At 38.4% G+C, this 25279-nt stretch overlaps 2 protein-coding genes, 1 long non-coding RNA gene and 1 other non-coding gene across 4 annotated transcripts; 1 reads left to right on the top strand and 3 right to left on the bottom strand.

Annotated features, from left to right (window-relative positions):
* The first annotated feature begins 2733 nt into the window (after positions 1–2733).
* Positions 2734–14155, top strand: LOC146485948 (uncharacterized). The gene is made up of 7 exons (XM_085102600.1): positions 2734–2926; positions 3030–3108; positions 7390–7433; positions 7908–8044; positions 9365–10276; positions 11448–13004; positions 13787–14155. Exons 1-7 carry the CDS (start codon positions 2898–2900, stop codon positions 13999–14001), a joined length of 2973 nt encoding a protein of 990 aa, XP_084958726.1. The 5' UTR covers positions 2734–2897; the 3' UTR covers positions 14002–14155.
* On the bottom strand, positions 5175–5609 carry LOC146485949 (uncharacterized). Its single transcript, XR_014860822.1, has 2 exons — positions 5382–5609; positions 5175–5208 (listed from the first exon to the last, which is right to left on the bottom strand). It is a non-coding gene; the product is annotated as an uncharacterized LOC146485949 (long non-coding RNA).
* On the bottom strand, positions 13517–13590 carry Trnas-aga (transfer RNA serine (anticodon AGA)). Its single transcript has one exon. It is a non-coding gene; the product is annotated as a tRNA-Ser (tRNA).
* A 4302-nt stretch (positions 14156–18457) lies between the features above and the next one.
* LOC146485951 (uncharacterized) lies at positions 18458–24394 on the bottom strand. Its single transcript, XM_085102608.1, has 5 exons — positions 24149–24394; positions 22066–23668; positions 21425–21555; positions 20712–20786; positions 18458–20416 (listed from the first exon to the last, which is right to left on the bottom strand). Exons 2-5 carry the CDS (start codon positions 23525–23527, stop codon positions 20123–20125), a joined length of 1962 nt encoding a protein of 653 aa, XP_084958734.1. The 5' UTR covers positions 23528–23668; positions 24149–24394; the 3' UTR covers positions 18458–20122.
* Positions 24395–25279: the final 885 nt, after the last annotated feature.

Here is a 25279-nt window from a genome sequence, read left to right on the forward strand (position 1 = left end):
GGCTGTCAAATCGGATACTCATGCGCTTAAAATTCACAGCCACTCCGGTTCTTATTTGCCCAAGGCTTTTCTTGAAGGCGAATTATGCACCGTCCACACATATTTATTTTCGATCGTTTTATTAACTTGAAAACGAATATTTTTTATTTATTTTATTTTTTAAAGAAAGATTCTAGTCCACATGAATGCGTGTTCATTCATTTTCATTATCCTGCCACGACTACTTTCTGGTCCAACCTCGTTCCCAGGGTTCTGGGAACGAGGTTGCCTTCTGGTCTTGCTTCGTCATTGTTTACGTCAGCCTCGGTTTTCATTCGCTTTTGCCGTCCTCTTGCCTGCGAATGCAGACGTATTTTCGGATGTCGCTTCTGATGAGAAGCGACAACCAAAAATACGTCTGCGTTCGCAGGCTAGCCGTCAAACCTTCGGACAAAATTTTGACCAAACAAAAACACGTTCCGAAACATTTTCGATTACAGTATTTATTCGATTAACTGCCCACCTTCGAATTAGCGCCCACCTCGTATAACTGCCCACCCTGAAAGCCCAAAAAGTAAATAAGCACCCACCTTCGAATAAGCGCCCACCCTACCCCCTCCCAACAAAAAACATATCTGTGCTAGCCCAGCGTGAAGTAAGAAGAGAGTCAGTTGTGTTTCAAAATCGGTTTTAGATACGGTAGTCAATGAACTTTTATATTGTTTATGGCTTGTTTAAAGCTTTTGCACATTGTTTTGTCTTGTTGAAGCGAAATAAACTTGTTATCCCTTGTATGGTTATTCTTTAAAAATGTCCTCGCGTGCGGAAAATGTTGGGAAAATAATAAGCGCCTACCCTTGAATAAGCACCCCACCCTTTATGGGCCCAAAATTAAATAAGCGCCCAGGGCAGTTAATCGAATAAATACGGCATGTATATTTGAGTGAATGTACAAGCCGCGGCTGCTGAATTTTACAACATGCAAACTTTACAGTGTGACACCATTTGCACGCGTAATAAATTTAAAACACTTCAATTTTTCCATGTCCTATGCTCGTGACATAACTGATAAACCACGCACTCTTCACTTTGCTTTGTTTTGTTTTTTTGTTCTTGCTTCCAAACTGAACGTTCTCAACATAACTCTGTTCAATAAATTGGACGTTATTAACACGTTGTATCGAATAATAGGGAGTTTAAGAAACGAGGACGGCAACGGTAACGAGAACGTCATTTAAAAATATAACTTCTCGTCTTTGTAACTCTTTCGCAATCATTTAAATTTGTTTAACTTGGAAAATGCTGGCGAACTCTCCAGGAACTAAATTAGTATGAACGACGTCAAAGTAAGGAAAAATAAAGAAGATTTTGCGTCATACGCTCCCGTTCTCGAGAAATTGAAAATGAGAGAAAAACACCTTTCTTTCACAAGGTTCTTGGTTATTCTGTTTCTCTTTTTCTTTTGTTGAGATCAATGCAAATAATAAGACCTAAAATTTGGTCATTTCACGTTGTTGTTTTGCAGAGGACGGTAAAGAAATGTACCAAAATGTAAAACGCACGTGCAAAGAGATTGTTTTTGCTCATTAAGCCCATTGTTTTGTGGCGTTCTCGTTACCGTTGCCGTCCTCGTTTCTTAAACTCCCTAATGTTCAGTACCTGAACAATGCCCGAAACTTGATGTGCCAAAATAGCGCCCGAAAGGTTTTCTTTCTCGAACTGAATTTCGTCCGGAAATTATAAATCCAAACATTTTCGTAGATAAAGTATTTGCGTCTGCTATGTGGATAAGGATTGCAAACCGATTAAATGCAAATTGTTTTGGCCTGGAATCAACCGATGGGAACTTGTGAGAGTTGCTATCGATTCTGTGTAGTTTCCTCCGAGTCGGAAGGATAGCTGCATTTCCAGGCCGAACTTAGAGTCGAACTGAAGCGAGAGTTAGTCAAAGCTGGCCAGATTTAAACATTTCTTAAAGTACGTCGAGGTACGCGTTTGCTAGAAACCAGCGCAAATTACCAGCGGTTGATGGAGAGATCGAACGAGAAGAACACACAACAGCCGGTAAAAGTGTTTTTCCGTGTGTCGAATTTTGCGCAATTTCGCGTGCATTCGAGTGTTTTGATCTTTTGCGGATTGCGCACGTTCGTCCTTTTTTTTTTTTTTTTTTCACAGATTTTATTCAGGAGCACAAATATAGAAATTATGTAAATCAACAGGGAAAAATGAGGAGGGATTCTTCGCAGTTTCGCCAGTCATTAATTCAGAAGCCCACGCTGAAACAATTTGGTCTCAGTCTGTTCTCCTCGCTTTGCTCTATGGCGGCGTTATACACTTGATGCCTACGCACGGTGCCCAAGCATTAGCGCGAAACTGCATTCTGTTCACCTTTGATCATCAGACCATTTGTAGGTAAAATGAAAAGAATAATAATGATAAATAAATAAAAAGAGCAGAAGCCTATGGATAAATTGCCTGGATACTAAACTCACGGAATCTTGTGCCGAGAACCTAACTTAATTTTTGGTGCGAGCACAGAGCTGGGACACAAAGTGTGAACGCCAGCTAAGAGAAAAACCTGTTGGTTTGTACAATACAACGCTGAATGATTTTCAGTTTAGGAATACGTAAGTTCGCCTATTTTTTCTGCGTGTCTATGTAATTTAGGACAGATTACCTCATTTGGTAAAAGTTATAAATAGCTCTCCTTTGAACCATACATCCCATAATTTCACGGCGATCGCTCTGAACTTTGGGATAACACTGGGCGCGCTAACTTGTAAATTTTATGCAAATCTCATTTCGTTTTGCGTTTGGATATTCTTTCTCAGTTCCCTTGTCACCAACACCCTTCCGCGTCTGTAGTCCGCTAAACGAAGAAGCTTGAGAGCACGAAGGCAGTGAATTACAGCGGTGTAATGGCGCTCGATTCTGCGAAGAAGAAACGGTTCGTCTTTTGCGGAGTTTCCGCACCAGAGTTTCCGTGTTTCGGTTTTGTGACGTCGCTTTCTAACGCTTACATTATTTGTGTGTTTTTTCGCGTTTTCCAGAACGAACCTTCTGAACATCGTAGACAGGCTCGTCGAAAAGACTGAAGAGAAAAATGCTGCCATCGCACGGAAAAAAGAGGTATGGTTTGGTAGTTTTTGAGTGTGGCGCACCGCGCAAACCGAACTACAGAACGAGCGGAATTTCGCAGCTTTGAAAAGTTGGCCGGTTCGCGACGCGCTTTTCGCTTTCTTGTTGCTATATTCGCTGTAAATCATTTGCGCACGTAAAGATTACGGCAAAATCGATTCGCTTTTAACTGTTAGACTTTTACGCAACGTTTTGCGTCGAAAAAAGTAAGATTTTCTTTTGCGAAATGTTTAGAATGATTGCGACCGTGTCCATTTCGCGTTGGCCTTGGGCCTGGATTGCGACTAAAATTTTACAGTTCGGCCGCATTTTCAACCCATTTTATCCCACATTATAATAGTTGTCGCCTAGAATAGGCCTTTATTGCTTGTGCTTTCATTTTTAGCGTACGATTTCTTGTTGCGCACCGTCCTAAGTGCTTTCGAGAGCTTGTTAAGGCCCGCACAAGTTTGGTCAAGCCGGCTGTTACCGTTCTTCTGAAAGATGCGTATCGTCTTTGTACTACTGTGCGAGCAAAAATGGGCAAGTGGATAGCTGTCTAGAGCTTCCTAATTAATAAATCCATTATTTTCAATGTGCGCAGCCTTTCTAAGCGGATTCCTGAGCGAAAACTCTTGCGACGCACATCAGCTGTAAAATTCTAGAATCCATTTCTTTCAGGAACATGGCGCTTAGCCGCCACGAGAAAATGAAACGAGCGCGCGCGGCCTGTGCTAAGAAAAAGAATAAGTGGTGAGTTGAAGATAATAATTTATCCCTGGCGGAGAATTTTCTTTTTCAAATCCAACTGGTTTTTGCATTGGCGCAAAGCAAATAAATGCGAAAAAGTACTGTTAATTTGGTTGCGTGCGCCTCTTGTACTTTAAAATATGTTGAGAGAGCGTCGCGAATTTCCGCCTCAGTGCTGTGCGCTTTGTCGTTATTGTGCGTAGGAAGCAATTTATGGATCGTATTTCTTTTCTACGATCCAGTTTGGGGTTTTTTGTCGAAAGTTTCGATTGTTCCAGCACAGTACATGGCGAAATCGAGGACGCACTCAGTACAACGCATAAAATTTTGCGTTAATTATCGCACGGTTTCACGATTCGTTGTTTAGATAGAACGGAGTCTTCGTGCTGAAAAAAGAATCAAATTCGAAGTTAAGGCGACTATTCTCGTATTTAAACATCTTCAGATTATTCTTTGTCTGCGCAACACGTTTTGGGGGAGGTGGTGCGAATTTTGTTGCGACAAGTTTAGTTTAAAGTTTCGTCCCAGGAGGCCAAGAGAAGACTGTTTATTTGGGGGCGGTCGTTGAAACGCAACTACTTGAAATTATGTCTGTTTTCTTTTTTCTTTAATCTGTAAAGTCGTGATGCAATGTCTTACGATCTTTGAACCGTTAAGCCTGAAGGCTGAAGTATTAGCTTTATTGCCAACTATACCAAGAGAAAAATAAAATTAAAAGTCTTAATGAAAGCGTTTAAGGAAAAATGTCCAGCTACATTTCTCGCCATATCGGTTTCAAATTATTCAAAATAGCGATTTTTATACTGTTAGACTTATTTTTCAATATTACTTTGAATGCATTTGAAAGGCTGTTGGCATTCACTGCACATCGTGTGAAAAATTACAAAGTAGATTTGGTCATCATATATTACATTCCGTCCAGTGACTCACCCCCTCCCTTCCCCTCCCTACCTTCTGAGCTTGTACTTTGCAAAGCAGAGTTTACTTCACCTCAAGGCGTTTCTGATTTTGTTAGAATTGGCGTAAAAACTGCCCCTGGTCTCTGATGTCCCTTAAAAAATCCAAATTCCATTCTAAAAATCCACTTTTTTGTAGGAATTAATAAGCTATTGTGTTGTATTTGTGTTTGTTTTTGTTTTTGTTTTTTTTTTTTTGTATTGTATTCCATTGTTTTACATTGTAGAAACAAATGTTGTTTAGCGGTGGTGCCCCTTCTTAGAGCAAAGAATTTTCATTGTTGGTTATGTCGTTACTCTTAATAACCAATCTGGTACCTGGTCCATCGGGTCGAAAATCCCAGAGGTTAGCGAGAAAACACGGAATCCATATTCGTATAAGAATCTTTAATGATTAATATTCGATCTGGAATTGAATTAGCAAATACATACGATGATTAAAGACGAAACTAGTTACTATAAAGGAAAGTAAAAATACACGCAGTTGCGTAACATACGCTGGCAATGATCCTTGCTTTAAACCGAATATATGAAACTACGAAGCTTAGAATAACAAATGAAAAGATCAAACAAACTTACTTCATGACAGGATTCTATGTTAACAAAAACAGATCACGTCCAAAACCAAAACTTGTAAACCGAAAACGCTCCGAATAGCAGCAATACTAAAATCTAATCCGATGTCCGACCTATTGAAATTGCAGACTAATTAGTTACATATTTAGACAGCATTTGGTATGATCAAACGGAAATCAGGTCTCTTATAAAGTTATTTAAAAAGTCACGCAATCGTCAAACAGTCACAGAAACAGTACCCATAGGGGAGCAGGGATGATGCAGTGGTGAGGGCTCTTGCCTTTCACCAATGTGGGCTGGGTTCAATTCCCAGACTTGCCATCATATGTGGATTGAGTTTTTTGTTGGTTCTTGTCCTTGCTGTGAGAGTTTTTTCTCCGAATACTCCAGTTTTCCCCTCTCCTCTAAAACCAACATTTCCAAATTCCAATCTGGAATCTAAGGGCTACAGGTCTGTAGGTCATTACAGACTGTTTAGTGTCACCCTAGTTAAACAAAGTTGATTGATTGCCTTATGTATGTTTATTGTCCTCAGGCTCTTTGTCCAGCAGTCAGTCTCCTGGAGAGACTTAAAATGTTTTGGATTGCCTTCCTTGTTAATGGCTCTGTGTTTCACTTGCACTTATTTACTGCAGGATTTCTGTGGTGAAAAAAAATGAGTATCCAGGGCTGAGTCTCTCTGGGCAACCAACTGTGGGCAAAGAGCCTGAGGGCTTTGGTGTGGGACTGCTTTACACCAAGTTAAAAGCTTACCAGTAATTCTCTGCCCCATACATCAACTGACCATGGCAAAGAACAAAACACGTTCCTCATTTCTGCTTATGACTCACTAGGCAAAACTTATTTTGTACACCCATTGTTGGAACTGGTGAAAATCTCCTTGTATGCCTACTACTGCTATAGCCATTTTTACGAATAGTTTTGATGACCAGGAAGAGTGACTTAAGACATTGATTTAATAATTCAGTAATTAAATTTGCTCATGGTTTTGTGAAAATTTTCAACAATCACCTAGTGTACCCCTTCATACAGCAAAATCTGAAAATTGCCACTGATCACTGGTGATAATTTCACCACCCTCAGCATAGACATTAATTTTGTCTGGCACAATTTCAAAGACATTACGAAATCGCGCCCATTGAAACACGTCGCTCGTAAATGCAAATGAGCTTCATTTTGGACGTCAATCACAACAGTCTTTTGTGTATGGTATTGTTAAAGTGACAATTCGCAGAACGCATCTATTCATTGAAACACAATAGAAAAATAACGCAACACAAAAGAACGAAAGGTGAAGTTTATCAGTGGAAGTTTCGTGACTAAACTAAAATAAATAAAAAATTGCCCTGCACTATCAAGGAAGCGATGTTTTGTAGGTTATTCGATGACAAACGACAGTTCCCAATAAGAATGGGCATTATGTATGCTATCATTGCGATAAAAAAGGAGGAAAACAGATAATCACTGTCTCCAGTGAAATGAAAGTAATTTGCATAATCGAGCAGCACGGCAGAATCAAGCAAATGTAATTTTCAATCAACGAAGCGTTTTTTACGGCAATATACTGTGATCCCAAATCAACCACATTCGATGTTAGAACTTTTATAGGTTCCTTTCAAAGGGCGCTGCTACCGTTTCCTTTTGTAAACTCCTTCGTGTGCAAACAAATAAACTAACACTCTTGAGGATTCATGCTGCGAGACCAAAGATACCACCACTAGCGGCACGCTTTGTAATGCTCGCAAAGCATCATGGTACCCCACTTTTATTGAGGGACGTGTTTCAATGGGCGCGATTTCGTAAAGGCTTTTCATCTTCAATACACTGCGAAGCAGTTAGGCTTCGTCACTAACAGGAAATAGAATTTCCCATGTTACCATTGCAAGAAGAGCCTTCAAAATCAACAAGGAGTCAGTTCATTGTTAAATAAACAATTATTATGGTAGTCTTTATTGCTTTTGAAGCTTTTCTGTTTTGTTTCTTATTTTGCTTTCACAATTTTGTTTTCTAGGAAGATGTTTTGTTTCCCTCTCCCAGACCTGGGGTTTCTATAAGGTAAGTAAAAAAGAATCCAGCCTTCAAAGTAGGTTTACTTGCTTACAACCTTACTGCCTACCTTATTGTGGGATTATGATTGGTAACAATACAGCAAACACCCGCATATAAGAACAAGCGGATTTAAACAACCTTCAGGCTGAAATTCGTCCTTTTAGACACCTGTTTTATAAGAACCTTACAATGAATATATGAAGATTTATTCAGACTGACCTTGAAACAAGTAGGTTCTTAAATGTGGATGTTTACTCTATGCAATTGCTGCTGATTTAAGCAGAAATTTGTGAGGGATAAAAAATAGTCTCTGCATAGGAAGTTAGTTTTACCAGGAGGTCACAAGACAGGTGTCAAATCATGTTAAATTTAGCCAAGTTTGATTTCCAGTTATGATACATTCAATGTGTGTGCATTTGGTTGCTATCTTTTGATTTTGTTTTATTGATTGTGAAATGATTGTGGTATTAACTCTTTCAGGTCGTATTTACTGCCACCCACACCATCATCAGGTCCTGCATCGCCTTCCATTAGTGAAGAAAGTGGCGCCAGTGAGGAAGACATGGCTAATGAGAAGGGATCAACCATAGATGATAGCAATGAGGAAATCAAGAAAGGTAAATACAATAGGTTCCCCTCTTTTAACCCTTTAAGCCTTAACATTGATCAGCATCCCATCTCTCCTTAAAATATCAGTACAGTCAACTCTCGTTATAGCGGACACCCTCGAAAAGTCATTTAGTGTCCGTAATAGCGGGGTTTGGGATCAACAGAGGTGGTGGCCTGGGGCTTGAGATTCCAGTGATGTATGAGTTACATGGCGTCCCAAATATCTTGTAAAACTTGACAAGCTTATCAACAGTAGCGAATCTGCTAAGCAGTCATTGGGAATGGAGGTGAGGGCTTGGTCTCTCCTAAAGAGTCTGGAAGGAAAAGGCAAAAGCTAACACAGAGTCTGTTGTACAGCCACTAAAGAGATTGGTACGAAAATAAACATTCCAGAAATCTTTTGAAGTGTGTTTTGACAAATGATGAACATCAGACTGCAATATTTATGTTACATGCAAAATTCATGGTGTCCGCTTTATCGAGAGACAAAACGATAAAATTATTATGTTTGTACCACAAAAGTGTCTGTAATTCTGTAATGTGCAGTTCCAGAAAAAATCCATACCCACCCCAAGGAAGGTCATTGGAAATTCCTAGGGGGAGGGGGGTCTTAAAAGTCAAAATTTTAGAAGCAATATATGAAGCTAAACTGGAATTTCCTGGGGGGAGGGAGGGTGCAACACAAAAAACCTTCCGTGGGGGGAGTATGGATATTTTCTGGAACTGCACAATATAGCAGGAGTCAGTTTCAGTCAAACCCGTACAGCTTTCACCTGGGATCTAGATTTTGTCCATAATAGCGGGATGTCCGCAACGCAAGAGTTGACTGTAGTTGTTTTAAACAAGTACATCATAAGAATAAAGGAAATTATCACCAAAGGTTGTTGCTACTGAAGGCTTTTAGAGTTACCTAGAACACTTTTGGAGCTGTTTACAGTGATTTACTCCTGGTTACAGAATCTTGATCTCTTGGTTTCTTCAACAAATTTTTGCATTCAGTACCCATAACTTTTGTAAAGAAATACCCCTGGACCCCAGACATTATAGGTACCATACCACCTTTTAACAGGCCTGTACAATTTTTTGCCTTCCGTGTAAACAGCCTATAAATGTCTCTAAAGGCAGGTACCATGTTCAGAGTAAATAGTGCGGTAACCCGGGTCCAACCTTGTAATAAAACCCCTTGAAGTATTGTTATCAGTGATGAATACCCTTGACACAGTTTTAATGAGAATTTCAAAGTCCTCAGCCTGAGGGAGTATTTTTTGAGAATTAAAGTGAGAAGATTAAAACTTAATACAAGTTGTATTTGTTTTGTCTTTTTTCAGATCCTGGTGTTCCAAAGCAGCCTCAAAGGTGTGCGGTTTGTGGACTGAGAGTGTACAAATCATACCGTTTTGTCAACCGAACCAGTGCACCTCCACACCTAAAGAGCTTTGTCACCCCAGACAATGACCGCATTAGGGTGTGCAAACGATGCTTCAGCTCCCGAGAGCGCTGCCGAGAAAACCTGGCCCTTGTTCTGCTGCGATCCAAGACGAGCCAGATGATCCACGTGCGCACTCCCCTTGGTGTAACATACAACCGTGCAACCAAAGGTATTGATTACGTCGCACGAGATCTGAGGAAAAATTTGAAGAGGCCTTATGAAGACTTGCTGTGTGACGAAACAATGGCTGATGAAGATGAAATGGAGGTTGATGATGAGAGGTTCTTGTTGAATGGCGACACAGCTAAGAACCAGGATACAATGCCCAAACATTTAGCGGCAGAAAAAGGGAATGCTAAACAAGAAAGAGTTTTGCCAACATCTGCCCAATTAAAGAATGTTGGCATTGTGACTGTGGTGAAACAGCAAAGTGGAAAATTCACCTCAACGTCAAATTGTTTTACAATCTATGGAGAAGTTGGTACCTTGAAGGTTCATGAGACTGTTACAGCTGCTAAAGTTGGTGAACAGAGCATAGATGGACCTGCTATAGACGTCACTGAAAATCTTAAGAAACTTGTGGATCAAAGTAGTTCCTTGCCTTCAGCTGTGAACAACACAACGAGTTCAGAGATTAATAATATAAACAATAAGCTGACGTTCTTGGACCATGCATACGCTCTACCACCCCCCAAGGGCAAGGTGTCACCAGTTGCCAGGAATCAAACTGTCAGTAAGATAAAGTCACCTGTCTCCAAGGTGGCCAAACCAACAAACACATTGACAAAACAACAGCCACAGAAGAAAACAGGTGTGTATTAAAACAATTACTTTGTAATATTTCAAACTAGATATCCACTGCTATTGAAAAATTAGCCTGCATAGCAAGCGTTTCCATGGGATTCTGTGCCTTTCTGCTCTTCTGTTTGAGCTCCACTCCCCCTCCCACCAGGGAGACACTTAGGTCTGTTAGTAACAGGGAAGAGCGAGTCCTACTGAGTTTGAAAATAGCAATTGCCAATTTTTTTTTTTTTTTTTTTTTGGTGGGGGGGGGGGGGGGGGGAGCGGAGTGGGGGGTAGAAATTTTCTGGTGGACTTTCCGGATGCAAAGAAAGATTCTGACAGGGACTTTTTTCAAGTTTTCATGTAGAGATGGAGAAGAATGGACTCTTTCCGGTTACCATCTTGATTGTGGAACTTTTGAGAGTCCAGCGGGTAACCCTGTGATGGACTAGCATCTTCTCCAAGAGGAGTAGTAATACTCCCAGTCACTTCATTCTGGGTATCCTGTGATGGACTAGCATCTTATCCAGGGGGAGTAGTAATACTCCCAGTAGTAATACTGGGAGTAGTAATACTACTCCCTCTTACCATTTATAGTTTTAGTAGTAATGTTCCTGGTCACTTCATGCTGGGTATCCTGTGATGGACTAGCATCCTATCCAGGGATAGTAGTAATAAGAAACTGGGTTACGGTAAGCTCTGGATGTGTGGACCACTTTGGCTCTTAGTGCAACTTTACTTACCTTCCAAAAATGAAAAAAGGTGTAAAAGTAAGCCTGTAAGTTAACAACCATGGACAGCTGTTAGGGGCACATTAAGCTTTGTTTACACAGTATAGCAAATGGATAGGCTCAAGTTTCTCTCACTTGTAAGGCCTAATAAGGATGAAACAGCTTTCCATGGCAACTAACTTATGGTCTTGCTTTTTGCATCTTTTTTTCTGATAGTATAGGGGCATTTGTCTTGTACCACTTACTGTGGTTGTTATCTAGGGGAGGGGCCCAAAACCAAGTCCCGTAGGTTTGGGGCACCAAGATTTGTGGTCTCACAAAGAGAATGAAGTCATGCATGCAAGAGCCCCCCCTTTGCCTGAAGGTGTGGATCTGCCACTTGTTGTACCACTCTTATGCCAAGTGAAAGGGTTCTATATACAATGTAGACTGTTCTGACGTTTCGTTTTTCCTCTGTCTCAATTTTAGAATCAACAGATGGACAGAGCACTTCAGAGCGAACATGTGGCATTGTGTGCTTCCTGTGTGACAATCTTGTCACGAAATCCTACAGCTGTTACAAGAAAGAGAATGCTCCAGAGAAGATCAAGCATCTCTTTACTCCTGGAGTTAAGATTGTCAAAGTTTGCCGCAGGTGCATGCCTTACAAGAAACCCAAAGAGGAAGAGGGGGCTGCAGGAACAGGGAAGGGGAAAACAAAAGACATAAAGGGCAAACTAGCAAAGATTAAAAGTGCAAAGCTGATCAAAAATAGCAAGTCAACTGTAAAAGGAAGTGTGATAAAGGCAAGTGAAAAGAAAGGTGTTGAGAAGAGCGTTGTCAAGTCGCCAACAAAGGATGGCAAGAAGCGTAAGAGCAGCAGTAGAGAAGACATTTCCAGGGTGCCTCCAACTAAAAAGCAGTTTTCGGTGGCTGAACAAATGAAGAAATTACCACTGTCAAAAGGAATGGTGATCAAAGTAACAAACACAAAACCTGTGCAAGGTACATTGAAATACACTGTTCTTCCTAAAGAGGGAACAAAGCCTGATGTTGGAAAAGCAAATACTCTGAAGGGTGTGAACACAGTTGTCAAGGTATTGAGCAAAGTGCAGAAAAATGACAATAATACGGGTGGGGCAGACAAATGTAAGAACAGCACAGCTGAAAAGGAGACTGCTGCATTGGTCAAGCTGAACTCAGACAAGGTGGACTCTGGTACCCAGTCAGTGAAGTCTATGATTGGTATTAATAGGGTTAAATCCAAATCAGAAGATTCGGCAGCGACTGTTGAGGGTGCTGTGAAAGAGAACAAATCAGCTTCCATTAATTTAAATGAGGAAGTTGCAAACCAGTCTGTTACTAAGAGTAGTGACATTGAAAATGTTTCATTGAAGTGTGAAAATGTGACTGATGGAATGGAATTAACAACATCAAAAGACCATGATAGTGAAACAAAAAAGGCAGATAGTGAGGAAATGTTGAAAGGGAAAACCACAAGTGAAGCTAGTCCTGAAGAAACAGTTACAGACATCAAAGCAGATGACAGTGAAATGGTATCACTGAAGGAATCAGAAGATGATAAAACAGAATCTGAAGACACAGAGGTGTCCAAAGGGGAAAAGGAAGACAAAGAGGATGCAGTTACTGAGTCTAAAAATGTCACTGATAGTGTAAGCACAAGGGAAAGAAGGTCTGCTTCAAAATCTCCTGTGAGAGCAAGAGAGGTTAAACCTGTTGAAGTTTCGTCTCCAAGGAGAGGGAGGAGTTCAGGAACTCCCGACAAAAAACGTGAGGATTATAAACAGATAATTCCGACAGTTATGACACGCAAAAGACTGGCATCCTTTTCTGAAACCGAAGTGAAGAAAAAGGGGGAGAATAACACTGCAGCTGGCGCGACTGCTGGGAAGAGACGTGCTGTTGTTGCCTTGTTGGAGAAAATGTCCAGGAAATCTGGTGAATCGTCATCATCTGCTCAGAATGTTTGTTCTGTTAAAGCAAAAGAGGAAGGCACTGACACGGCGGAATCACCTGAGGAGGAAGGTATGATGAACGCTCTTTCCCAGTGGCTGCTTCTGTACTTTGGAATTCACTGCCTAATGATATTAAGAAAAAAACATTGTGCTACGGTAAACAGACTTAAGTCCAGGCTGAAGACATGTCCTTTTTCTCAAGCCTATTTTAATTAACATGCACCTTAATTTGTATTTCGCTTAGTTTTGGCAAGAGGCAATAAATTGTTATTATTTCAATTAATTAACTTCTTAATTAATCCATTTTTAAATTTTAATAATAATTTGTAACCATTATTATTATAATTATTATTATTATTATTGTTAAGGAAAAATACAGGGAGATGTAAAGAATCAACCATAAGAGGACACAGAAAAAATCTGAGCTCCAGATGGGATTCAAACCCACCACCCTCCATGTTCTAGATCAGATGCTCTAACCTCTGAGCTTTTTTTTTTTATTTATTTATTGACAATACAATCCATTACATTGCCATACATACAATACAAATATACATAATCTAACCTCTGAGCTACTGAGGACTCTCCAGGTGGGATTCGAACCCACGACCCTCCGTGTTCTAGATCGGATGCTCTAACCTCTGAGCTACTGAGGACTCGTTGGCGAGCGAGGGTCATTTTTCTGTGTCCTCTTATGGTTGATTCTTTACATCTCCCTGTATTTTTCCTTTATAATAATAATAATAATATTATTATTATTATTATTATTATTATTATTATTATTATTATTATTATTATGATCATCATTATTATTGTTATTGTTGTGACTCATGCATTGTGTTTTGATCATAGAAAAAGGTCATTGTATGACGAGAAGAAATCAGGTGCCAATCAAGTGTCCAGGATGCAATGAGAAGGTTGTCAAATCCTATAGATGTTTAATGCGAGGAAATGCACCTAATCACATCAAGCCTCTGTTTCAGCAGCAATCTGGTGAAATGCTGCGCATTTGCCGAAAATGCGTGAAGAAAAAGGAAAATAATCAGCACAAGAATAGTGTCAGTTAAATTATTTGTGAATCAAAGAAATAATATTATATATAATTTAGTATTGATAATCATTTAACGCTTTGTTTTAATGTAATTTGTTTACTCTTAAAAGAAATGGTATACTGAATGTTCCAGTGCCCGCTTACGGAAGCTTAAAAAATGTACTTTTTATGTGTGGCAAGACCACAAGCCACCCCCAAGCCCCCTCCCACAACAACCCCAGGGGGGGGGGGGGGGTGGTGCTCTGTAAAAGTTACATGTACCGGAGTACTCTTCTAAAGTTAATAAAATTCAAGGACTTGGATGAAAAGATATTTGTCTGTAAATTGTAAACTGTTCCAAATAAGTTGTAGTTTGGTTTACAGAGTAATAATCATGGACAAATCATAGCTCTGTGTTTATTTTTTGGCAAGAATTAGCCTGACTTTATTGTTGCTTCCACTAATTTAATTAGCAGACATGGGGAAAAAAAGAAGTTGCAGGCTAATTCTTCAATAAATAAATAAGCAAGGAAAGTTATGTTTCTAATGTAAAGTTTATAAGTCTGTTTATCAGACTAGAGCTAATTTGGAACATAATTATTTGGATTTCATGCCTCAGTATAGTTTCCATTTGGCATAACTTTTGAACAAGCCCTTCTATTCTTAAATGAACTGTTAAAAAATTACAGAACCTTGCCTTGTGGGTTTGGTTTAAATTTATTATTTTCACTCCTAAGGGGTAACACAATTAAGTTGTACATGATATTAACCTAGCCTAAAAGGTACCAGTGAGATTATCATGAATGGTGGTCATTTTTTAGCACTACCAAGTCATGAGTTTTAATTGAAGGAAGGTCTGCCTGATATAATAAGTGCACAAATTGTGCATGTATTTACACAATAGATTTTGAGTTTGAGTTTTGATTGATGTAGCAGTTTTTGGCTCGACTTGAAAAAAATCTGTTGCTGTCAGTGCAACAGATTTTCTGAAACAGACCAATGTTATTTCACAGTTTGGCTGTAAATTGAGTGTCAAAATGCACATACAATTCGTGCTCCAGTACCGTCATCTGAGAAATCATAACCTGTAAACCAGCCTTGAAAAATATAAATTGAGAACACCGGTGACTTTCATTAAGGGTCCATTTTAGGTCAGGAGTGTTGTGTAGCTTTGTAGACTTCAGTCTAAATACGTTGTCTGTCAGCCAAGGCTCAGATGTCCAGTCAACGTCCAAAAGGGCAGACTTAATTTCTATGTAATAAATGAGATGTCTTGGTTCACTTTGGATCACAGGAATGTCCATATTTGAACTCAATATCTGCATTATCTAGGTTTTACTGTAATATATAACCCTTTTTTAAAAACTGGATCATTGTATGATGCAATTCGAGGGATTTGATTGGCTTAGCGGCCATGGTACATAAGCCATTATACCATGCCCGAGAAATAGCGACCATTAAATTTTCTCCTGGTTGTTCTTACAAAGCAAAATCAGCAAGATCAAGTGATATTTCTTGATTGTTTTCAATAAAACAATTATTCCACTCATGCTTGTTGGATATGAAATGATTATAGCCAGTGCCTTGTTGGCTATCTATTATCTCATATCCAACATGCACTCGTGGAATGATATTGTTAAATATCCAGGGGTAACCTGAAGCATTTGCAACGTCTTACAGGGTTGATTGAGAGGACAAAAGAACGAACAACAGAACAATGTTCCCAACTAAAAAATAATGCAGCAGCAGGTTACAAGGGTCCAGTGAAAATAGAGCTTTTGAAGGGTACAGGTCTACTGTATATTCAGAGGCTGAGCAGTGTCTGAGTTCCTATTGATACCAAATATATAAAACAGTTTGTATTGCTGTAGGAATCTAGAAACTAAGGGCAAACAAGACTGTTTGGTTAACTTAGAACTTGAGTGAACCCATTTAGTTTAAAATGTCAACACCCAAACTCTGCTTGCAGGTCCACTTGCATGTGCTATTGACTAGTTGAGAGAAGTTGTTTGAACTTATCTCCAGTGACCATTTTCTTAATTCTCATGAGCTGTATACAAGAGCAAACTGATTTAATAGAAGGAGAAATTGAAGGCTGATCACTGTCGCTTATTGAAAGGCTCACTGAGTTTGAAATATTATCAAAACTTGACCTGTCATCAGGTTTTTTGCTTTCTTTTTTTGTGAAAAGAAAGGGAGATGAAAGCCTGCAGACAAGTTTTCTTTATTAATATTGCACAGTGTGGCACATGAAATTTTATACTTTGCAGTCTGTTACAGTAATGTTATTACCTTTTCAATAATTCCAAATAAAACATTTGATAAATTAATGACCCATCTCAACTAAATACTACCCAGTATTAGTTTTCAATAGACGTCTCGGGCATTTAATTTTGCAAGTTGTTGGTTGGTTTGTTTCCAATTATTTGCCACAATTTTTAAGGTAGTAAATATTTTCTTAATAAAATATTTGTTATAAATATAGATTGCTCCCAGCTAGGAAGATCTACAGTCGACTCCCGATAACTTGAACTCTCGCTAACTCAAACCAATTTTCCTTTCCTTTCAGGTCATTTTCTAAATAATTTTACCCTCGATAACTCGAAGTTCCGATTATTCAAACCTTTATCAATTTCGCTTGAAGGTTCAAGTTATCGGGAGTCAACTGTACTTGAGAAAACCTGCTTCCTCATAATTAAGTAATAACTGAATTAATGCCGTCCCGTAACTTATTATAAAATTATTGACAGAAAAACAGTCAAATCTGATAATTTTTGTATTTGGCACGATTAAACATGAGACAGCATTCACTCCTGTTATCCTTATTTATTGATATAATTTTTTGAATTATTGTGTACTCTTCTCTTTTGGCAACTTTTATCTGCCAATCGTGAACATTGTGAAACCTTTCTGCATGTAAAATAGCAATAAATATTACTTGTATTTTGAGACTTGAAACATTAAAATATGATGCCAGGCAATAATAAATCAAGGTGTCATTTTCTCATAAATATTTATTACTAAATAATTATTATTTATATTAATATTGATAATTAGCCAAGGCTCAATGTGGTGCAAGATGTAACCTTTTTGATAATCGTGCGACAATGACAATACACAGCTCCAGAAAAATTACTCCCCTTTCCAAGCCATCTTTATATATGGAAGGTCACTGAAATCAGAGGGAGCGTGGTATCTTAAAGGCCAATAATTTATTATTTATTTTTTTTAATTTTCTCTTTTTTTTTTAAGGAAAATGTAAAGCAAAATCGGCACTTCCAGGGAGGGAGCGTGGTATCTTAAAAGCCAATAATTTATTATTATTTTATTTTTTTTTTTTTTATATACTTTTAACGTGTAAATAGCAATTTGAGTGGAATATTTTGATAAAGATATTTTAATTATTATTATTATTATTATTATTATTATTATTATTATTATTATTATTATTATTATTATTATTATTTTATCTTTTTTTTAAAGGAAAATGTGAAGCAAAATTGGCACTTCCAGGCAGGTGGGGGCTCAAACCACCACCACAATAAAATGCCATACAGGTACCTTGCCTGTGTAGTTCACAATTTTCTTGCTAAATATGCCATGTCAGAGTAAATAAATAAATACCTTATTGGACACTCCCAATGGGGTTTCAGGTCAATTTACATGATAAAAAGTAGCAAAAAAAGAGATATGTTTACATACATACATAACCATGTAGTAAACAATTTATTGACATAGTGAAAATAAACCAGTAAAAAACCGAGCTCTCATCAACTAACAAATCAATCTAAAAAAATAAAGTAATTCAAACAAGTTTTGGTTTTGGTACAACAGTGAAACTACAGCTTGTTAAGAGTTGGTGGAATCGCTCTCAAATGACCTAATAAGCTATGATAACAGAACACATAAAAAATGAAGCATGAAGGTAAGGTAAGATCTCAAGAAGGGGCAGTGGAGGCTTATTGCAAATCATTGATTTTGAACAAAATTTGAAATTAACTGCCAAAGATTTAACCCAAATATAGTGACCAGGGCCGGGTTGCTTGAAAGCCAATTAACACTAAATATCCACGATAAAGTTAAACAAGGTTTTCGTCTCACTCATTAAAAAATATTTTAAAGGTTTTATTTTAAGCTAATGGTAAAGAAAAGTCTAAGGTAAAAGTTAGGGACAAAAATCTTTTAGACGAATCCTTATGGTTAAGTAAATATACTCTAATGAAAGTTCATGTTAACCCAGGATTAATCAGGCAGTTGAACAACTGAGCCCAGGATTTAATTTCTCATTACAAATTGTATCTCCACTTGATCAAATGTACAGGTTTTGGAACAAAAGAAATGGTCACCAAATGCATTTGGATCTTTCACACAAATTTTCAGAGTGGTAAGGGGGAAGGTCTTAGAAAACAATCATTTCTGTGGGGGGGGGGGGGGGGAGGTATGGTTATTTCTGAAACTACACAATAACACAATAATTGTTATAAGATGCAACATTATTGAGAACAAGAGCCCAGAGTTAGCCTTTACTTGCACCATGTACCTAATACAAAGACTATTTACAAATACTCAGAACTTGTTACACGTGTGGAAATTTGCAATGAAAAAATAATAATTCGAACACTGTCCATTTCTAAACTTGTGGCCTCACAGCACAAGTAATGATAAACAAAATTATGTACAAAAATATTACAACATGTAAAACAAGTCAAGAACAATTCACTTGTCTCATCAAAAGTTTTATAAATACTTGCCCATAGCCAGTCAATGTAATATCCTCACAAATAGTTTAGAAAAGCATTAAATACAAAACATAAATATTCAACAATAAAATTATTAATCTCATAAATAATACACGTATATAGGTTAAGAAAATGTTTACCTACTTTTACACTCTGAAAATTAGGTTTTTCACATTGTATTTCACCTATTTCATTCATTTGCGCCAACAGAAAAGTTTCTAACTAAGTTGCAAAGTTTAAAAAAATGCTATCTTACATTTGAATCTCCAGCAGGTCCATGGCCCTCTTCTCAGCCCGTGCCCCATAAGCACTCGGCCCAGACCACAGTCTGCAGCCCCATTGGCCTACAGTCCACTTCTTGGCCTATGGCTCACTGCTGTGGCTCATGTTTTGTGATCCTAATGCTAACCCATGAGCCACAAGCCAAGAAGTAGACCACAGGGCCGTGGTGTGAGCTGAGGGCTGAGGGTTGCAGGGCCACAGGCCTGCTTTTAACAAACCCAGTCTCGCACAAATATTCTTTCAAAAATAACAATCAAAATTCAAACCCTTCTTTTTCAGTTGTTCAGAATTTTCTCTCCATATCAGCACACGTCAAATATTGTTACACTGATATGGACTGGGACTGACAGTTTGGCCATGTCCACAAAATGGATGAAGACTTGGGCATGGAGACGCGACACCAGGGAAGTTGGAATGTGAAATTGGAGGTGTGGGGTCACCAAACTCGGGGACACTAAAGATAATCTGAACATTGGAAATACAAACTAATTTAAAATTCATGCAGTGTCACATCCCACATCTCCAATCTCGTGTTCCCCCACATCCCATGTCCCCATCCTTCTTTCCAACACAGTTGGCAAGTACTGTGTTGTCCTTGACCCTGTACACCCCAATATCAAAAATGCACATTCTTGTCCCTGCTCCATATATTTTTGTGATCACCTGTAACTTCTAGGATCACATCACACATATTCAGCCGTAACTGTCTAACAGATGTTATGCTTGCGACTTTTATATTCATTTGACATCCCCACCCCTGCCTCCATATTATTTCTGTTTGCTTTGCTCATTCTATAAATGGAAGCGCAACAAACAGCACTTGTGTAAAGTGGTGGAAATTCTAGTATTCCTTAGTACTATATCAATCTAATCTAGAGTCCAGTGGTTGAAATCTTGCCAGGGCCAAATATTTTTCTTGCTCCCAGTGACTCAAATTTCCATTTTGTAGCTATCAGCCCAAGGGAAGTTCCACTTTCTCTTACACTCATTCAAACAAGTTAAATTAACCCTAGTACCTACAGTCTTTGAAATTGACTGTAACATTCTAGTAAATCAATATTGCATTGTACAGGTGTAACCATCTCCCAGTTAACTTGTGGATGCATTTCACAAACAAACAAACTTAAAAATTCCACATTAATTTTCAATTTCATCTTCAAACACATCATCGTCATCATCATCATCATCGACATTCATGTCAAGTGGTTTTGTACCATTGTCATGGCAATCATCCTCACTGTCCTTCAGCTGATTGACCTTCTTTCTCTCGTTGTCGTGAGTTTTAAGGTGCTTGCTCAGATGATCGCTGCGACCAAATGCCTTGCTGCAGACATTACACAAGTAGGCCTTTTCCTTTGTGTGTATTCTTAAGTGACGCTGGAGTTCATCCGACCGAGTAAAGCTCTTTCCACATTGACGTAGCCCAGTATTCTGTGGAGACAAGACATTGATTAATAAAAATTGCTGTCTGTTAACTGTTTATGGATACCTCCTAAAGTATAAAGTGGATACCCCTAAAGATGGACACTAAGCTCTGGGGCGCCACTTGCTAAGCTAGGTCAAAGCTAAGCAGCAGTCTAATGGTCTACATGGTTTCTCTTTTATACTCATAACAAGAAAATATCCAACCATAATGCATAAACAAGAAATTTGTATGGTATAGATTAGATTTTGGGGAAAAAAGCCATTTCCCTTTATTTGAAGCTTACAGAGTTAACAGACTTACCCAGTTACACACAAATGGCCTTTCTCCCTTGTGCCAACGTAAATGGGCCTTTAAATGAGAGGTTTTTCCATAAACCTGTGACAAATAAAAAGATACCACAGTAAAATTAAACTATTTTACATGTGAGCAACATTATCTCCTCGTACAGAATAAAGTGTAATTTTAAGTTTTCCTTGTTAATAATAAAAATTGCATTCACTCAACAAGAGGCCACAGCACTAATTTTAACAAAAATATTGACTTTTGATGTGGGGCTTATTTGAGAGCAGGGATTCTTTTTCCAAACACTGGCACTGCAGTTATTGCAAATTTCCAGAGCAATATTAATTACGTCATTTTGACGAATATCTGAGTTACAGATGGTACCTTCAAGTTTCAAGTTTAAGTTGGTTTTTTTTGTTTGCCACTATAAATGAAATTATAAATGTAATTATAAAGGTGGCAAGGAACCCATGAGAAACCACAAATTATGCTTTTAATTGATTTTGAAACCAAATTTTGTACAGTAGACCTGCACCCTTCAAAAGCTCTATTTTCACTGGACCCTGATAACCTGCAGCTGCATTTTTTTTTAGGGTTGGGAACATTGTTCTGTCGTTTGTTCTTTTGCCCTCTCGACCAACCATGTAAGACATTGCAAATGGCACAGGTTGGTGTGAAAATAGGTGTGGTTTATACATGGGTGTTTGTAGTAATTTGATGGTGTAATGTACCTTGCCACAACCAGGATAGTGACAGCTGTGTGATCTTTGTTGTACATTTCCAGTTCCACTGTTGAGACCACTCAGACAATTGGGGCACACACAGTGAGATCTTCTCTTGATGTGCAAATCATTTCCTTGACCTACAGACAGAGATAAACAAAAGCATACTTGCTTAGTTAAAGCTACCTCATTTGAAAACTAATAATTTTGACATTTTTGTTTTTCAAGGGAGTCTTTCTCATCATTTGGCTAGAAAAAAATGTCCTCCCCAAGTACACCAGGGAGGGGTACTCAGGGAAGGGTATGTAGTCAGGTATATTACTTATGAGGCCAAATTTTGAGATGGAAAAAAGTCCCATTAAGCTAAAAATAAACCCATAAGAAGTCAAATGGCACAGAATGCCAAAACCCCAAAATTTTCTAATTTTTCCTTGCATAAAAAATGAAGTAAAAAAGACAGAAGCCCAAAAAAATTTCATGCTTCCTCCTTTATTCTTTCATCATGCATGTGTCACAAACATGTCACCCGCCTCTGACCCCTTGGCTCAGTACAATTTTACCCTGTATGAACACATTTCCTTTATTTATAGTATAAAAGGAAAACAGGCGAGACCTCTCACTTTGTCCAACAAAATTCACTTTTGATTTACCTTCCACTTTTACATTCTTTCGCCCCGTCATAATGTTTCCATGGTCTGGGTGAATCTTTGCCACTAAATTGGAAAGATTAGCTATTGGAGATGATGGCTCCATCAACAATGATTTACTTAATCCACTGATATTACTCATGCCTGTGGGATTTTCAGCTAGCACAGGTGATCTATCTCCGCACACAGGTGAACTTTGTAAATATGTCTTGTTCCGTTGTTCTGGACGAGTGCACTTCTCACCTACTAGCATCTTTCCACTGGTTTGATATTTATACTGTCCAAAAATCTTCCCTGGATCAACAGGCCTCAATTCTACAATTTCTTGGTATGGATTTGTCACACTGTTGTGGAAGTGTAAACCTTTGGTAACAGTTTGATTTCCATCCAAAGGAGAAATGCCATTTTTTGCACTAACGAAGGAATTTTCATTTGTAGAAAAGTTCGCGGATATGTTCTTTTCCCACTGCATTTTATCCTGATATTTAATTGCACTTGGATTGACCGTTTCTGTCCTTGCATTGGTAATTGGAAATTTCTTATCACCAGTACTAGAACCAACAGATTGACAAAATCTCTGATCACTTGCTATGCATTTTCCATTCTGAGCAGCTACATTAGTGTAAAATGCATAATTGTTTAAGCTTCCTCTTAACGGGAAGCCATTGTTGTTTACAACATCCTCATATCTTGGAGGGTATGGCTTGATATCTGTGTCCCCATAGTCACCCAATTTAAACTGGCTCTTTGAATAATCTGCATTGTAACTGTTGGTGTAAGATGAGGCTTGATTGTATCTGCCGCCAAAAGGGTTTGCCTTGGCATTGAAACCTCCAGGAAGACCTTGGTGGAAGTTGGACAAGCTGGGCCTCACAACACTGTTACTCTGCTGATTCCCTGGACTTGAATATCTGGGAATATTTCCATACCTGTGCTGTATGGAGGATTTTGAACAGGCATCTTGACAAGAGATTTTGTTGCAACCACAAGGAGACACAGGACAAGAAATATCTACTCGGATACTCACAGTTGGACACAGTTGTTGTCCATAATGATTTGCAACCTTATTCAGTGGAGGTTGCGGTGTGTTTTTTAGTGACCTAGAATATGCATTATTGGAAAAATGCAAATCTGGATGCCTTTCTTGGGACATGCACAAATTGTGTCCAGCATCATTGTACTGGCAATTTCCAAGAGTGCTGGATGCACTGTCCTTGGAATCTTTGAAAGGAAAAGGTTCTACCACTTCATAGTAATGCCTTGCACTGGGTGGAATATTGTAGCTGCTTGATGGATAATGTGTCAATACACAGTCCTGATTGACGACTGAACAGGTGGATGAAACACTGCCACAATCTGGATTCTCTTCACAAAGTTTGCCAGGAACTGTAAATTGTGTTTCAGATGTAATTTCGGGGATATATGTCTGGAAGTCCTCATAGCAAGCACGTTCAAAACTTGACATTTGCTGGCTCCCAGTACATGCAGATGGAAGGCTTGGTTTTACGTTACTGTGACAGGTAACCTGGGACTTGACCTTTGAAACCTGATCCAAAGATCCGCTTTCTGGTTTTCCTGTGTACAGGACTTTGTGTGGTTGGTTGAACTGTTGATTGCAAGAAGAGTATAACGTGTTTTTAGCAGCTGTGTCTTCCAATGACGCATTACTCGTACAAAGCTCCTGTTTTCCTGTAGCTAAACGAGAAATGCTTTCAAGCATGCTATCGCGTTGCACATAGCCTCGAGGCAATTCCATCACACTATTTTACAACTCGATCCTAAATAAGGTAGACAAGGAGTTCAGACGAGAGCACAATGACGAACTTTGTGGTTTTTCACAAACATCAGCAAAATATCGATGACAGATGCGATCCTAAGCTTTGCGGAGAAAGCTGTTTTAGGATTGCAACGACAAGCCACGCTGGAATAACTCAGCTCAAACGCGTACGCTGAGCCACCAGTGAAACGATTTAACATAAGGCTCAATTGTAACCTTTGTTTAACCTTACTAAACGTTCTTTAGCCTTGTGCAAATGAAGTATGAAAAGGATATACGAACAATATTCCCATTGTCTTAGAGACTTACCTGTTAATTTTTATTCTCTTGAATTTTATTCTTTGCCAAGCATTTCAACAATGGCGATATGAACTCCATAATTTCCCCTGTGTATTGCAGCGCTAATTGAACGGATAATAAAAGACCGAGAGATTAATTACGGCTTGAAAGTAAACTAATGAGTTCGATACTAGAGAACTTAACAGAAATTGATTTTGCAAACTACGAGTCTTGTCAATTTCACTAGAATCGCGTGCAAATCTCGCGGGAATTCACTGTTTGAGCCCGCGTAAACATTATTTACCCACTAGCCTCGACCTGAAAAACTTTTAGGCGGGTTTAAAATTTATGCAATTTTTACGATCTGCAAAACCGCAGAATATGTTTTCCACAAAAACATAACATATAAACATAAAGATACTTCATTGGCTGTTCCCCGAAAATTTTCTAACAAAGTATGACAATAAAATTTACAGTTTTAAAATAAGATCAGTTAAATATGTACCAATTTAATACTGACTTTTTCAACTCCTTGATGTCATTAGCAATTGCAATAGGCTATTGACTAAATCACTCCACCGAAGTACAAAAAAATTAAAGACTCCAATTTCCGACTTGCGTGGTAAGCATGAAATTATAAAACAACCCTTACGTTAAAATGAAAGCATTTTTGTTGTTGCAGTTTTGCTTTATATAAAATCTGGTTTTAGTTTTTCGAAATCTATGCTGTTATAAACCCTGATCGGGGCCATAAAACAAGTCAATTCTTTATTATTTATGTTAGCGATCCACCTCAATATCTCTAGTCTGACTCAATCTCTACTCTTCGCTAATGAGACAAGTATTTTGTGTTTTATAGGGATCACAATCACCTAATTCCTCAGTATTGTTAACAATGAACTTGCAAAAGGTCGAGAAAGCAGCAAATGGATTGCTATTTTTAAAAAGATCACGATATTTTCAATTAGGCTTAAAGCGAATAAGCTATCTTTGAACTTGACAAAACAAATTTGATCAGTGATTTTTCATCCAGGGAAAGTTAATTTAATATTCCTCTAGTCTTGGAAATTATACTAAGTTGTGGAGACTAAATTCCTAGGTGTCCTTATTGATCAGCACCTTTATTGGAAACCTCTTATTAGTTTTGTTTCAAAGAAGACT

Source organism: Pavona decussata, unplaced genomic scaffold (assembly GCF_977016875.1).
Source record: "Pavona decussata unplaced genomic scaffold, jaPavDecu1.1 SCAFFOLD_23, whole genome shotgun sequence".
Classification (NCBI taxonomy): domain Eukaryota; kingdom Metazoa; phylum Cnidaria; class Anthozoa; order Scleractinia; family Agariciidae; genus Pavona; species Pavona decussata.

Bases quoted from the DNA above. Each gene is read 5' to 3' on its own strand.
- LOC146485948 (XM_085102600.1), top strand. From the start codon at position 2,898: ATGGCGCTCGATTCTGCGAAGAAGAAACG. The intron at 2,927-3,029 runs GTTCGTCTTTTG...CGCGTTTTCCAG, and splicing joins GATTCTGCGAAGAAGAAACG to AACGAACCTTCTGAACATCG. The intron at 13,005-13,786 runs GTATGATGAACG...TTTTGATCATAG, and splicing joins GGAATCACCTGAGGAGGAAG to AAAAAGGTCATTGTATGACG.
- LOC146485951 (XM_085102608.1), bottom strand. From the start codon at position 23,527: ATGTCAAGTTTTGAACGTGCTTGCTATGAGGACTTCCAGACATATATC. The intron at 20,787-21,424 runs GTACATTACACC...TATTTGTCACAG, and splicing joins ACTATCCTGGTTGTGGCAAG to GTTTATGGAAAAACCTCTCA. The intron at 20,417-20,711 runs GTAAGTCTGTTA...TTGTCTCCACAG, and splicing joins GGCCATTTGTGTGTAACTGG to AATACTGGGCTACGTCAATG.